The 15,634-nt window shown below is 42.9% G+C and overlaps 1 protein-coding gene across 1 annotated transcript in view; it reads left to right on the top strand.

The window, feature by feature from the left end:
* eef1akmt2 (EEF1A lysine methyltransferase 2) overlaps positions 1-15,634 on the top strand; it is a 31,493-nt gene that overhangs the window by 930 nt on the left and 14,929 nt on the right. Inside the window, exons 2-3 of the mRNA XM_033033731.1 lie at positions 9,428-9,493; positions 11,417-11,531. Coding sequence (XP_032889622.1) covers positions 9,428-9,493; positions 11,417-11,531 — 181 coding nt within the window. The remainder of the gene's footprint in view (positions 1-9,427; positions 9,494-11,416; positions 11,532-15,634) is intronic.

The following is a 15,634-nucleotide window of genomic DNA, read 5'->3' on the forward strand; positions in this document are numbered from 1 at the left end:
TCACGCAGAGGGTGGTGTGTATGGAAGGGGTAGAGATGGTACAATTACAACACTTAAAAGACACACAGGACAGCAACATGTATACGAAAGGTTTGGAGGGAAAAGTACCAGGTGCAGGTAAGCGGGATTAGCTCAGTTAGGCAATTTGGGCCTGTATGGATGAGTTGGGCTGAAGGTCCTGCTTCTTTGCTATGTAGCTCCATATCTCTGACTGTGTGCAAATGATGTTCTAGTGCATGTAGGTTGTAGTGAATTTTACCAATGCCCTCTCTTGCCAAGAAGCTGCTCTTGAGACATGGAAAGAGGTTTTTGCTTTTAAACATTTTGGTTTAGGTTTATTATTGCCATGTGGCAATATACAGTTAAAAAATGTGCATGCTAGCCAATCAAATTGTCGGAATAATTTACATGAGACGTGAGTGACAGTTAACGTCTTCTTTATTCACAATAACCTGTCAGACAAGGAGAACAGTCAAGCAAGAGACTGTTCTGCAGACCCACAGGATGCAATATTTTACTTAATTTTTAATAGCATAAATTTAAGGTGAGTCATGTATACTTGTTTACAAGGTTAACTATTGTGATCCACCATTCTGTTATTTTCCCTTCAAAACATGTTCATATCACCAAAAAAACAAGTTAACCTAGCGGAAAAGGGAAACTTCACTGGAGTAGAGTTCGATTCTTTGGAAGAAGAGCTCAGTTCTTTCACAATCCCACAAAATCAGATAATACCATATGTAAATCTATCATGCCAAACTAAAGTACAATAGGTAGAGCCAAGAGAATGATACAGACTGCAGAATATAATTCTCAGTGTTGTATAGCACCAGTTCCAGAGACAAAGTCTGCAACGAGTTAGAAGTCAACTGTACCCTAGCTTATGAAAGGACCATTCAGAATCCCAATAACATAGAAGAAAAAGCTGTCCCTGTGTCTGGTGGTGTGCACTTTGAGCTTTTGTATCTTCTTCTCAATAGGACCAGGGATTAAAAAGAATGACTGGGGTGGGAGAGGAATTGCAGGTGCTGGAAAATCGAAGGTAGACAAAAGTGCTGGAGAAACTCAGTGGGTGCGGCAGCATCTATGGAGCGAAAGAAATAGGCAACGTGTAGGGCCGAAACCCTTCTTCAGACTTCTTCTTCTTCTTTGGAGTTTACGGCAGCCGGCATCCACAATGTTGCATTGCTGCCACCTTCTGGCTTCACTCCACAGTCCTCATGTCTTTACATTATATCCTTTTTATAAGGCCAGAGGCCCTCAAGAAATTAAACAACACCTTTACTCCTTTTCCTTCCCCTCCATACTCTAGAATGTTCTTTTCTGATATACCTGCCATTCCAATTTTCTTCATTTCACTGATCAAAACTCTTCTTTCTGTTTCATATCTTCTACATGCAACTAGAGCATGCTGAACTGTTTCCAGCTGATGGCATTCCTCACACAGCCCAGTAGGGTGTTTTCCCAACATTTTTAATGTGCTGTTCAGGTGAGTGTGTCCTATCCTCAATCTTGCTAATACTACCTGTTCTCTCCTGTTCCCCCCTCTTCTTGCTGTAATGCCCACTCTATTTTGTAGCGAATAGAGGTGTCTCCCCTTTGTCTCCTGTTCCCAGTATTGTTGCCATTCCTGATTTATTTTCTTCCACACAATGTGTTTTCCCTCAGATTTGGATAATTGTAAGTTTACCTCTATGTTCTCTTTTTTAACGGCCTCTTTTGCTAATTTATCCACTTTTTCATTTCCTAGCACACCAATGTGTGCTGGGACCCACAACAAAGTCACGTCACTGCCCTTCCTTGTTACTTGGCTTAATAGTAGTAGAATTTCATACACTAGGTCAGGCCGCCTATGGGATGCACCAGACCCAATACTCTGGATTGCAGACAATGAGTCGCTACATATTAATACTTTGCATGGTTGCACCTGTTCTATCCACCGAACTGCCATCAAAATAGCGTACAGTTCCACTGTATACACTGCCAAATAGTTATTTGTTCTTTTACAAATCTCAACATTCATCCCTTGCACTACCACAGCTGCCCCTGTTGTTTCAGCTACTGGGTCCTTTGATCCATCTGTGAAAATTAAGAGGTGTTCCCTGTATCTATTATATATATGGTTATGGTATTCTGTTTTTAGGTCCAAATTTTTTTCCCTCCTTTTTGCCTCCCATATCTCCAGATCAACTTTTGGGATGTTCAGTAACCATATTGGGACAGATGGCCACAATACTGCAGGGCAGAACTCTTTGTCCTCTACTTCCATGTCCCTTGCCACACCTCCTCCAACCCAGCCGAAGCTTCCAGACTGAGCCACCCCTCTCTCCCAGCACTCCTGTACTACCTGTTTTGTTGGGTGGTTCTCTCCATGACCCTTAAGGCTTAGCCAGTAATTAGCCATTAGTTGTCTGCGGCGCAGTCTCAATGGCATCTCCCCAGTTTCCACCTGTAGTGCACATACAGGTGACGTCCGCACACCTCCTATACAGATTCTTAGAGCTTCCGCTTGAACTTTGTCCAACTCGGACAACACTGACTTAGATGCTGATCCATAAGCTATACTGCCATACTCTAGTCTGGATCTGATCAGTGATACATAGATATGTTTAAGAGATAATATATCTGCTCCCCACTCTAAACCTGCTAAGCATCTCATTACATTGATGGCTTTTTTGCATTTTCCAATTATTTTTGTAATGTGGACCCTCCATGTTAATCTGGAGTCAAAATGGACTCCCAGGAAACGGAAATCTTTTACTCTTTCCAAATTGTTGCCGTATAGTTTTAACTGGACATCCTCTTTAATTTTCTTCCTTGTGAAAACCATTGTCTTTGTCTTCTCTATAGAGAATTTAAAACCCCATGTCACTCCCCACTCTTCCACCTGGGCTATCCCTTGCTGCATTTTACCCACGATAAAATCTATATTCTTCCCTTTTCTCCATAGGCTGCCATCATCTGCAAAGAGCGATCGCCCCATCTCTGGTTGAATGTTTGCAAATATATCATTAATCATGATTGAGAATAGGATCGGGCTTATCGCACTTCCTTGGGGAGTTCTATTCTCGACTACACATTTACTAGAGATGTCTGACCCTATTTTAACTTGGATACTTCTACCGTTAAGAAAATCCATTATCCAGTTAAAAATATTTCCTCCTACCCCCATTAAATGCAGTTTTATTAGAAGACCTCTCCACAACATATCATAAGCCTTCTCTACATCAAAAAATACAGTAACTACAGATTCTTTTTTAACTTGTGCTTTCCTTATATCATCTTCCAAGCACAGAACTGTATCATTAGTACCTCTCCCTTTTCTAAAGCCACTCTGATAATTAGCCACTATACCGTTTTTTTCCATTAGATGCATTAATCTTTCATTTACCATTCTTTCCATCAGTTTACACATGTGTGCTGTTAAAGCTATAGGTCTATAATTTACTGGATTACTTGCATCTTTCCCTGGTTTCCTAATAGGCACAATGATTGCTTCCTTCCACCTCTCCGGTATTCGCCCTTCTTCCCACACCTTGTTATATAGTGCAAGTATCTTTTGGAGTCCCTCCTCACTTAGATGCTTTATCATTATGTAGCAAATATCATCCTTCCCTGGGGCTGAGTTCTTACACTTGGCCAGAGCTCTCTTTAGCTCCCCCAAATTAAATGGAATATTGTACTTGTCCTCTGTGATACCTTTCCTTTGTAAGGCCTCAACATTTTCCTCTCTTGTTCTTTCCCTACCTCTTCTTCCTTCATCTGATAAGTTGTGGGAGCTGTGAACCCTACTAAAAGTGTTAACCATTAGTTCTGCTTTGTCTTTATTTGAGACTACAGTTTGATCTCCATTTGTTAGGATAGGATAACTCCACTCCCTTTTATCACCTTCCATTTTTTTAATCATCCCCCATATCTCCCCTACCTGTGTTGTGTTTCCAATTGAATCACAATACTTCCTCCAATATGCTCTTTTTGTTTGTCTTATAGTCCTCCTTACAATTGCCTGAGCCTGTTTGTAATTAATCATGTGTTGGTAGTTATGAGTTCTTTTTAATAATCTGAATGCTCTGTTTCTATTCACCACTGCCTCTTTACATTTATTGTCCCACCATGGCACAGCTTTCCTTTTTGATCTTCCTTTACTTTTAGGTATGGAAACTAATGCTGCTCTTTTGATACCTTCTGACAATTTATTCTCAAAGTTTTCTATATCTGTCTCTTCTTGTATCGGTTTTACATATCTATCACTTTCCTCCTTAAATTTCTCCCAATTAGCCTTTCCAAACACCCATCGTCCACTTCTGTTTTCTTTACTCATAGTTAAAGTAATATTTATTTTGCATAGCACAGGATGATGATCACTTCCTATGGTACCCTTTTCATATACTTCCCAGTTACATTTAGCAGCAATCCTATTAGAAACAAGTGTAAGGTCCAACACAGACTCCTTCCCTGTCCTAACATCTACCCTGGTCTTCTTTCCATCATTTAGACATACTAGATTACCATCATTTAATAATTCCTCAATTACCTGTCCATTATTATCTGACTTTCCACTGCCCCATAATGTATTATGTGCGTTAAAGTCCCCACACCAAATAACATTAGATTTGCTCTGGCCTTCTACTTCCTGTAACTTATTGACCTCTAATCGCTTACATGGATTATAGTAATTTATTACCACTATTTTCCTCCTCTCAGACCATAATTCTATTACCACATATTCCTGTTCCTGCCCAATTCCTAATACCTTGTATGGTATCCCTTTTTTAATGAAAGTGGCACAACCCCCTCCTCCCCCATTTCCCCTATCACATCTCACTGCAACATAATCATATAGAACAAAATCTAAACTTGGTTTCAACCAGGTTTCCTGGATACATACGACATCTGGTTTTTCCTTCCTACTGTCTATGAATTGCTTAAAGTCTTGCCCATTGGCTAACAAGCTTCTTGCATTCCATTGTAGGATTAACATTAATATTATTAACCCACACATGTTGACTCTTGGCTCGCCTGGATACTGAGACCATCATGTATTTCCTCCCACTTCAATCCTGCCATGCCCAAGTGGTGGACTGCAGCCTTTACAATGATTTGGATCCTTTCTGTTTTGGATTTTACTTCTGCTGTCGCATTTATTACTCCTGCTATAAATATAACCAGGTTTTTCTTTTCTTTCCATATACTCTTTTCTTTTTCTTTTATTGTTTCTATTATGCCCATATCTTGCTCCCTCCTGATCCTTCTTTCATTCATCTGTTTTGTAGGGTCAGCCTTTTTTGCTGCCTCTGCATAGGAGACCTTTTCCTTCACTCTTATGTTTTGTACTTCAGCTTCACGTTTCATCACCTCACAGCCCCAGTAAGCCACTCTATGCTCTCCTCCACAATTACAGCACTTTGGTCTGACCCCCTCTCCACACTGACCATATTCATGGTCCCCACTGCACCTTGCGCATTTCCTCGTCCCCTTGCACATTTTAGCTATATGCCCAAATTTCTGACATTTGAAGCACCTTATTGGTTTGGGTATGTACTCTCTTACACTATATCGCATGAATCCAAAATGGACCACTTTTGGAAGGGATTCTGTCTTGAATTCAAGCAGGACTGACTCAGTTTCCTCTTTCTTTGCTCCTTTGGTCATTCTTTTGGCATTCATAATTAATTCACATCTCTTTCTGAGTTCCTGAACCAGTTCACTCATATTGACTTTGAGAGAGATTCCATAGATAACCCCTTTACATCCTGCCCTCCTCCGTTCTCCCACTCTCACTACTTTGATTATTTTGATTTTCTCAATCTTGTTCATTTTCATTGCCTTTTCAACTTGAGCCTCACTGTTGCGCCCTATTAGTAGGTATGTTGCAAAGCCTACCTGAAGCGTCTTTGAAAATCTGCCGCTGCAAGTGTGCGCGATTTTGGCGCCGTTTAGAGGGGGCGGGTTTAAAACGCGATTTTCTCTAGGCTGTTCAAATCGAAGATGTTCAGCCTAGTTAATTATTAACGAAAAATCGCTGGAAGACCCCGTCGCAAAAGCTATTATTAGGTTTAAAGGCCTCGTATAATAGTTATAGTAGTTTAAAAATCAATCTCTAAACCTGCGACCGCCAGCAACCGCAGAGTCTCATAAAGCAAATAGCAGAAGTTAGGTTGTATATTTTTACATTAAAAAGGGCTTCTAAAGATCCCTTTATACAAAATTTAATATTGCGAGTAGCTCAATTTGGGCCCATTATATCGCGCAGTATTTTTCTGGGCATTTGGGGCACAAATCTACCGCAATGTGAACGTTCTAAACCAGCGCGTTCCACAAGAACCCACTGGAAAGCTGATTTAAATGGGCATTTATTTACAGCAATTGAACACTGAATTCCTTCCATTTGGCCTATAAATTAATGTAAATGAGATTTAAAAATCATGTTTTATTGTGAATTATTTGTGAATATTATTTGGACATTTAGGCTATTTAAAAATGTTAATAATTTATTAAGAAATGGATAGATGTTTAGATCTAGTAATTGAAGTCTGAAATTAGCTACAATTAGGTAACTAACTAATTATATGCTTTAATTTCAGGTCATCCAAGTAAGATTACTTTATATTTGTTTCAGAATGCTTCAATCTATGATAACTGAAAATTTCATTCAGTTCTCTTAATTTTTAAGAAAGTTATGGGCTTTTGACTGTTCACGATCACAACTTTTTTGTTATGTCCATAGAAAATCAATAGGGAACAAGATGCTCATTTCCGAGTATGAAAATGGCCATAACTTTTTAAATACTTGAGATATGAAAGTGAATTAGGTGTCAAATTAAACTTATTTTTATGCTTTATCTGATGGGATAAATTACAGACTTGATTTTTAAAATCTCAAAATTTTGTAACATTGCTACTATTAGCATGTTTCCATCTTCCAGCACTCTTGCATACTTTACTTCCCCAACCTGGGCTCTGATTATTTTTGTCAGCTTCATTGGCTCTATCTTCTTTACTCCTCCTTCTCCTTCAAACCTCACCACTACATTTAACGACATTTCCTTTTCTGGTTCCTTTTCTGGTTCCTTGTCTTCACTCTCCGATCCACCAATATTGCTTTTCCTTCTTTTACGGCTGCTCTTCCTGGGACTACCCCGTGTTCCCAAGGTTTCCCACTCCTTCTCAACATTTCCTTCATTATCCTCTCCTCCACTGGCCTCCATACCACTAGACTCACTCTCTCCTGTCATTTTGTAACAACAGGGAATATTGCCAGAGCACCGTTTACCGGACCTATACAGGCCGTCGGCCGATACCCCAATACAATATCTCCCTACTATTACTACTCAGTGTCTCCTCTCTCTCTCTCCCAACCTCCGGACCGGCACGGTCCCCCCCTGCAGCTGCACTCAATCGACAGCCAAACTCCGTGAGCGGCGTTCGAGCCAACTCGCCTCAGCCTTTCCCTTCTTCAGACTGATGGAGGGCGGGAAGAAGAAAGGAAGAGGAGGAGCCAGAGGGCTGAGGGAGAGCTGAGAAGGGGAGGAGACAATAAGGGCTACCGGAAATTGGAGAAGTCAATGTTCATGCCGCTGGGGTATAAACTGCCCAAGCAAAATATGAGGTGCTGCTCCTCCAATTTCTGGTGGGCCTCACTTTGGCCATGGAGGAGGCCCAGGACAGAAAGGTCGGATTTGGAATGGGAGGGGAGTTGAAGTGCTGAGACACCGGGAGATCAGGTAAGGGTTGCTGTGCCTTCTTGGCTGTCGCTTCAGTGCAGTTGGTCCTGGGCATTTTGTTTCTAATATTTAAGCCAAGAACTTGAAGCTCTCAACCATTTCCACGATGCCGGAGCCCAGGCCTCACGGGTCGGAGGTGGAGCCTCGCGAGTTGACGAAACCAGTAGCCAACTGTGCCTGGGTGGGAGGAGCCCGTGGTTGGGGTCTGTGGATCGGGAGGTTGTGGGGACAGGCTGGGTTTGGGTTATGCGGGCGGAGGGGGTGGGCGGGGGAAAGGGGGTGAGCTTGGGGAAAAGGCTGGGGAAGAGCCATGGGAGAGAGGGGGGCATCATGGGGGAGGAGCCAGCGAGGGGGACCAGAGTGGTAGTGGCCGGATTTGTCGGTGCGATGGGGACTCACAGCGGTCGCTGCTCGTTCTCCGCAGGGTTTAGTCGCCGCTTTCTGTTTGGCGACATCTCCGACTCCGGGCTGTGCTGGGTTTCTGACTACGGGCTGTGCTTGGTTTCTGACTCTGGGCTGAGCTGGGTCTCCGACTCTGGGCTGGGCTGGGTTGGGTCTCACACGCTGGGCTGGGCAGGTGCTCCAACGCTGGGCTGGGTCGGGTCTCCGACGCTGGGCTGCTTGGGGTCGCTTCGGGCCCCTCCGAAAATTGCGTCCGGTTGGAAACCTCTGCCGGCCATCCTCAGCTCCAGTAAAGACGCGTTGGCGCAGGAAGGGGCGGACCAACCTGGGGAGTGGCAGGGGAAGAAACTAATCAGTGCAGCGCTGACTGCAGGAGAAGAGATCGACCTGCACACGCGCGGTTTTTAAGATTTTTAAACCTCGCCAACCTTTACGACTTTCAACCGATCGGAACGAAACTTGGTACACTCGCAGCACAGGAGAATGGTGAGTGAATGGTGAAAAATTGTAGCACTATTGCAAACTGTTTTTGAGCAAATAGAAAGACCGCGCAAACCAGAAGATAACAAGATCAGAGTGTTAGTTATGTATAGATTAATTGGACACCTTGGGTATGCAAGCAAAGAATTTCACTGTGACTTGTCACATGTGACAATAAAGAATTCAATTCAATGTACTCCACCATGTTACTTAAACTTGATAACTAGCTCCTTCATCTTTCTGACATTGAGAGAGAGGTTGTTGTCCCGACCCAATGTTACTCAATACTTCATCTCCTTCCTGTACTCTGTCTTGCGATTGTTCGTGTATTGGCCCATCACAGTGGTGTCATCTGCAAACTGGTAGAACGAGTTTGAGTAGAATTTGGCCGCATCGTCGCAAAGATATCGGGAGTATAGTAGGGGACTGAGAATGCATCCTTGTTGAGAATTACTGTGGGGGAGATGGTGTCACCTATCCTCACTAATTGTGGTCTGTGGATCAGAAAGTTGAGGATCCAGTGGCAGAGGTGGGAGCTGACTTCCTAGGTCCAGGAGTTGTAGATGATTTTGGTTGAGATTATGGTGTTGAAGCCGGAGGGGTAGGTAAATTGGTAAATAACAATAATCAAATATATGACCATTATTAAAAACAAAATGGATTCTTCCAAACTGCATAATAACATAATTTTTTAGAAGATGCAACCCGAGTACTTTTTTTTCAAACAAAAAAGCTTTTAATTAAATGACATTGATATGTTGATGTGAAAATTTGATTTCAGTTTTAAATTTGAGAAGTTTTGTTCTGTTTTCTATTTGCAGTTGGGATCATGCTTATGAAAGGGAACTTGAGTGGTTTCGTGCATCAGGAGAGACGAGTGGGGTCTGGTAAGAATCAAAATGAATTCAACAACATTATCTCACTTTACCCCAACCCACCATCTCTGCTAGCTATTCAATTTAAATAAAACCATTTTTTTCAAAATGGGATGAAATATATTAAAATCCAGCAATGCCTCTTCCTTTAACAATTGTAGGGTGTGTTCTGCCCATTGGTAGGGCAGACCCATGAGGTACAGTGGCACACATGGTATGAGTGACTTTGGAAGTCCTTGGGATTGAATCTAGACCCTTTCAAGTCTTATGACATCAGGTCAAACATGGACAAAGGAAGCTTGTCCTGGTCACCAGAGTTCTCCTTGAGCTGATGAATCGGTGAAAAGTTCAACGAACATAGAAAGGGCCCAGAATGTATTTGGGGTGGGGAACCTCCATGACCATAATCATTGAGCAAATTGGCTGAGCCTTGAAAGATAGCTATTGGATAGGAAGTGAAGCTGATAGTGAGTGAACCAATGAAAAGGATAAACCTTGACTTTATTTTATCAATCTATCTGTTGTAGTGCATGACACTGGTGGGAGTAACCACCTCACAAGTTTAATGGGGTAAAGTCATGTGTTTGTGGTGAATACACATCTCTTGTGCGGCACAACCATCATGATAAATAGGATGTTTAAGAAAGAACTGCAGATGCTGGAAAAATCGAAGGTAGACAAACAATGCTGGAGAAACTCAGCAGGTGAGGCAGCATCTATGGAGAGAAGGAATTGGCAACGTTTCGGGTCGAGTCCCTTCTTCAGACTGATGGACAAAATTGCTGTTGAAACTCAGCGGGTGAGGCAGCATCTACGGGGAGAAGGAATTGGCAACGTTTTGGGTGGAGGATAATCTGGATATAGGGGTAGCTCATAACTGGCCATTCGTGAGGCACAATCGATCATCAGCAGGAACATAAATGTCCTCCACCATCATCTCAAACTTCATGGCCTGGAATATCCTTTGGTCTACCATAACCATCAACCCCCGTCCAATGAGACATGCAGGGAGCAAGCCAAGAGCAGCACCAGCGATACCAGTGAGCACCAGTGATAGTGGAAAGTAAGGTTCATGGCAGGCTCAACTGCAGTTCAGGACGACATGCATGCGAAATGGCCATAACAGCATGCAATAAACAGATACAACAAATAGATCAAATCACTGCCCTGTTATATCGAATCTTGAAGGTGTTAGACAATTAAGTGCTTAATGAGAAGAGGACATTTTGAGAACAAGCCTATCCTCCATGACTATGGGGCTCAGCATAAATGCTGATGGCAATTTGCTACCATGTTCAGCCTGAAGTCTTAGTGGGTGACTTCCTCCTGAAATCCCTGTGACCATTCAGTGCCTTCCATTTAATAAAATGAACATCTTCAAGATTGGTTAGCAATAAATGTTGCTTAATAAGCTTATTGTTGTATTTAATATTGGTGTCCTGCTGACATTAATCCACTTGTTTGATAAATTTGTTTCCTAATTCGATCCATGACAAATCTTTAGCTCTGCATGTATTAATCAATCCGCAACAGTCATAGCCTTCATTCTTTCCCCCGCCGTTCATCCCGCATTTGGATGCTCTCCCATTTCTCCCCTTGCACCTATATTCCTTCCTCTGACTTCACAATTCGCACTTCTGTCTTTGTTTCACACCTTTTTGACTTTTCATCTTTGGCTTTGTCTAACCATCTGCCAACCAACTCCCCCTGCCTCCCCCACCTGTGTCACCCTATCACTCCACAGGCTTTGCCCTGCCTCTCCTTCCTTCTTTCTGTCTTTGCCCCTTCCCCCCACAATCAGTCTGAAGAAGGGTCCCAATCTGTCATGTCACCTGTTCATGTCGTCCGGAAATGCTGTCTGACCTGCTGAGTTACCCCAGCACTTTGTGTTGTAAATCAACATATGCAGTTCCTTGTTTCTCCATTATCCTATAGGTTTGGTGAAGAAAGTATGGATCGCATCCTAAAATGGATCGAAAAGCAAAATATTCCAAAGGATGCTGCCCTGCTGGATGTTGGGACAGGAAATGGAGTACTTTTAGTTGAGCTAGTAAGTATATATGTATGTAAAAATATGCAAGTGAAATCTAATTTACCTCAGTCACGTTCTCACTTTTGTATGGCCTTTGTTTTCATAGTAGGTATGGTTTATCGAAAGATTAATTCGCTTTTTACTGCAATTAGCTGCAAGTCTGTTATTCTTGTCATTTTGAGCTCTAAGTACTTAGACTATCTTGTCCTCATGTTCTGGTCATTTAACATTGGTTTATTTTGTGTTCATTGTTGTGCTGACAATTATCATTCCTTTGACTGTCCTGCCCCTACCCACTTGAACATTCATTCTCATTTTCTGCTTTATTATCCTTAAGTTGGTACTCTAACCATTTTCTTGTCCCTCTTTCCCCCCACCCACTGCTTGGAGTTTAGCTATTATCCACTACTCTGTAAAGTGCTTTGAAACACCTCTGTAGGTAATGAATTCCATCAAGATGCAAATTGTGCGCAATATTTTGAATACCATTTTTCAAGTCAGTTTTCAGTCACTGATTTGCTGACTGTATGCAATCTGATAGTCCAATTTGTGTGTAGGAAGGAACTGCAGATGCTAATTTACACCGAAGATAGACACAAAATGCTGGAGTAACTCAGCGGGACTTTGGGGAGAACGAATGGGTGATGTTTCGGGTTCAGACCCTTCTGCTGTCCCACTGGGTTACTCCAGCATTTTATGTCTACCTAGTCCTATTGAGGGCTCACTTCTACATGTATGCGATCACATGCTGGGGCAATATATTTATTCTTAGCTGTTAATAGTTCAAACAGGTTGAAAGCATTGTTGGATGCGTGTGGACTCTAGGTATATAAAAAAAAATTATAGCAAGTTTAGAATGTTCCCAGAAGCTCTAGAGGATCAATAAGAATGCTGCATAAGCATAAAGAAGATGGTTTTCGAAATTAGTATGAGGAACTGACGGAGGAATTGTGTATTTTAGATCTTTTATTATCCAGTAAGATATGGTTACTAAATAATCTTATGGTTAAAGAAGCCTTTAGGGAAGAGTTCTCAGAATGTGTTAGAACCTTACGTGACAGTGGGAGTGATTTATTTCAATCGGTATCTAGTCTAAACAAAGAAAACTACAAAGACATGAGGCATAAACTGGCAACAATAGATTGAAAAGTTATGTTAAAAGTATGACACAAAGCAAGCAATAGCTAACATTTAAAGAATTATGACACCTTTTGCCTTTAAAGGTGAAAACAACACCAGGAAAAGTGATTCAACCATGGCAATGAGAAGTTAAAGTCAATAGTGGATCTTAAGGAAGGGCCTATAATGTTGGCAGAAAGTAGATTAACACTGAGGATCATGAACATTTAAGAATTCACCAAAAGATGCGCAAGATGCTCAACAGAAAGGAAAAGTAGTAAATGAGGTAGTCCAATGAGGAATATAACATACAGACTGAAAGAACTTCAAATAGATATGTAAAAGGGAAACGGTGAAACACAAGTTAATGTGAATGAAGCAGGAAAAATTATATTTTTAGGGAATAGGGAAATAATAGAGAATTTAAGCACATATTACATGCCCCTCTTTTATGGAAAAATACATTAAAACAAACCTGGAAATACACACCAAGAGATCTGCAATACGGCTGAAGGAAATTAGCATTAATGAACAAAGAAATCAGTACAACTGAAAGCCACTATATCCCCAAGAAGTGATTATCTAGATTTTTGGAAAAATTGGTAAAGAAGTTAAAATCCTATCAAGTCTTGTATAATTCCTACAGATTAAAAGGTACAGATCTAAGACTATTACTTAAGAAAATATGGAGATAGGAAATGGGGACCTACAAACAAGTTTTGCCTGACATCAGTAGTAGAGAAAATGCTGGGGTCCATTATCAATGAAGCGGCAACAGTGCACCTGGAAATAATAATAGAATTGGGCAAAATCAATATGGATTAATGAAAGGAAAAGCATATTTGACAAATATAATTTTTTGTAACTAGCATTTGGACTTTCGGAAGGTCTGTGGGAGCATTTGGACATTCAGAAGGTCTGTGATACTGTCACACAAGAGATTAGTTTTTTTTTTAAACTCGGAGGATACCGAGTTACAGGTTACAGGTTGATATTGATCAGTTGGTAAGATGAGCAGAGCAATGGCAGATGGAATTCAATCCTGATATGGGCAAGGTGCACTTTGGGAGAACTAATGATAGGAAATATATACAGAATGTTAAGGTTCAAGGAAATATTGAGGAACAGGAACCTCGGGGTACGTCCAAAAATCTCTGATGATGGCAGCACAGGTAAATAAGTTGGTGATGAAAGCATATGGGATATTTGCCTTCATTAGCCGATTAATGGTATATTGGAGCAGTCTACCCACGTTTTATGGATCTCTTTAAAATGTATCACAGTTATGGTGGACCGATGCATCTGCTTGTGGTAGCGGTTGGCATGCGGCGTGCAGTGCAGCGTAGGGCAACAGAAAGGTGGCAGTGGGGATTGAGCATGCAGTGCAACACTATTGAAGAGCATTGCAATGCGCATGGGTTTGCAGAGGCTGCAATAATGCAACGGTCCCACAGTGTTGGGTGTAGAAGCAGTGCATCCCTGCATCTGCATAACCCTGGCAACGCATGCTTGCTCGCTTGGTAACGGGTGTGAGGCTCCCATTACCCGCACCATGCTTCTGCCAGGTTACCCGTTGAGCTGGCGCCGCATGGCGTGCTTCCAGTTGCGGTAGCAGGAAGGTGCCGTAAGTACCGGGCCCGTCCCTGGCGTACCACGTGTGTGGCCAGGGGCTCTATGCCACCTCGCATGTGAATTCCCCATGTTTTAACACTCCCCAGGCACCGCACTTCTTCCTACCTGGCCTTGGGTTAAACTAGGTCATAACCTCCCACTTAGTTTCATGGACGATCGTCAATAACGGACACCATACCCCCTCCCTCCTCAATGGTCCATTATAATGAGGACTTACTCTAATGTTACATTATAAAATGTCAATTTTAGTTCGGAGTCACGTGGAAGGATTACGTGAAGAACCCGTCCAGCATGCATGCGTGACATGAGCATTCACGCAGTGCAACAACGACGAACGGGAGTACGGGCGCTCCCGCTACAAGCTTGAAAGAACGGACCGTTAGGTAAGTACTTACCCACAGGTTCGGATTCACAAACTTTGCTCCTCTTTGTGCACCAGAGGAAAACTGGAGCAAAGCAGCACAGAGGAAAACCGCCCTCGTTCGACTCCAGGGAAGGAGCGTTCCGTCAAGTGGAGGGGGCGAGAGGCGGCACCCGAACCGCACACGCTGCGGTCCACAGTCACGGGTACTGAGCCGAGCCCAGCCCGCTAGCGCTGCCTGACCAACAGCAGCGGGCTGGAGGCAAATCAAGATACAGACCGGCCGGTAATCCCTGCATACTCCGACAAGGAGACTCGCCGCGACAACAACAGAGGCAGCCGCCTGAGCAAAGTTGGCGACCAGTCACAACGGGCTGGAGACAGACACACGGAAGACGGACAGGCCGGCTCATTCAGAGAGCCGGCACTTCAAACTACCGCCCGAGAGCGAGAAAGTGTCTGTTTCCAAGCCTTAGAGAAAGGTCATGGAGTAAAAACTCCAGTGAGACTTGCCTCGGGAGCTGGGGCAAGCTTGCCAAGGGAGCACAACACTCCCGCTCCCGTGTACTAACAGCACTGGCCATCGCATCTCCCTCATCAGAGGGGATCGTTGGCGACCAGGGCTGGGCTGGTCAAGAAGAGGGGTCACTGGCTGAACAACATCGGGAGTATGCTTGAGGTACAGGACCAGGAAGAGCTGCTGGGTGTGAGATACCGCTACGTGGCTACACCACGAGCGAGATGGCCGTTACAGCCTAATCTGGCGGCCAGCTTACTACCTGTCCTTTAAAAAACCTCTCCAATACAGGTAGTCATGAGGCGTTGGACTTTATCACGCCTCCCCAAATTGCATTTGCTCAAAGTGCCTACCATTATTGGGGGTACATTGAGCAGGGCATTTAAAACCCCAAATCTTAATTTGCAATATTGATACCCCTGACGTTGGCTATCATTTTGCATGCTCATTCCAGAAGGGCAGGGTAGTATGGCAAAACACCTGACCCTACTG

Source organism: Amblyraja radiata, chromosome 15 (assembly GCF_010909765.2).
Source record: "Amblyraja radiata isolate CabotCenter1 chromosome 15, sAmbRad1.1.pri, whole genome shotgun sequence".
NCBI classification, from domain to species: domain Eukaryota; kingdom Metazoa; phylum Chordata; class Chondrichthyes; order Rajiformes; family Rajidae; genus Amblyraja; species Amblyraja radiata.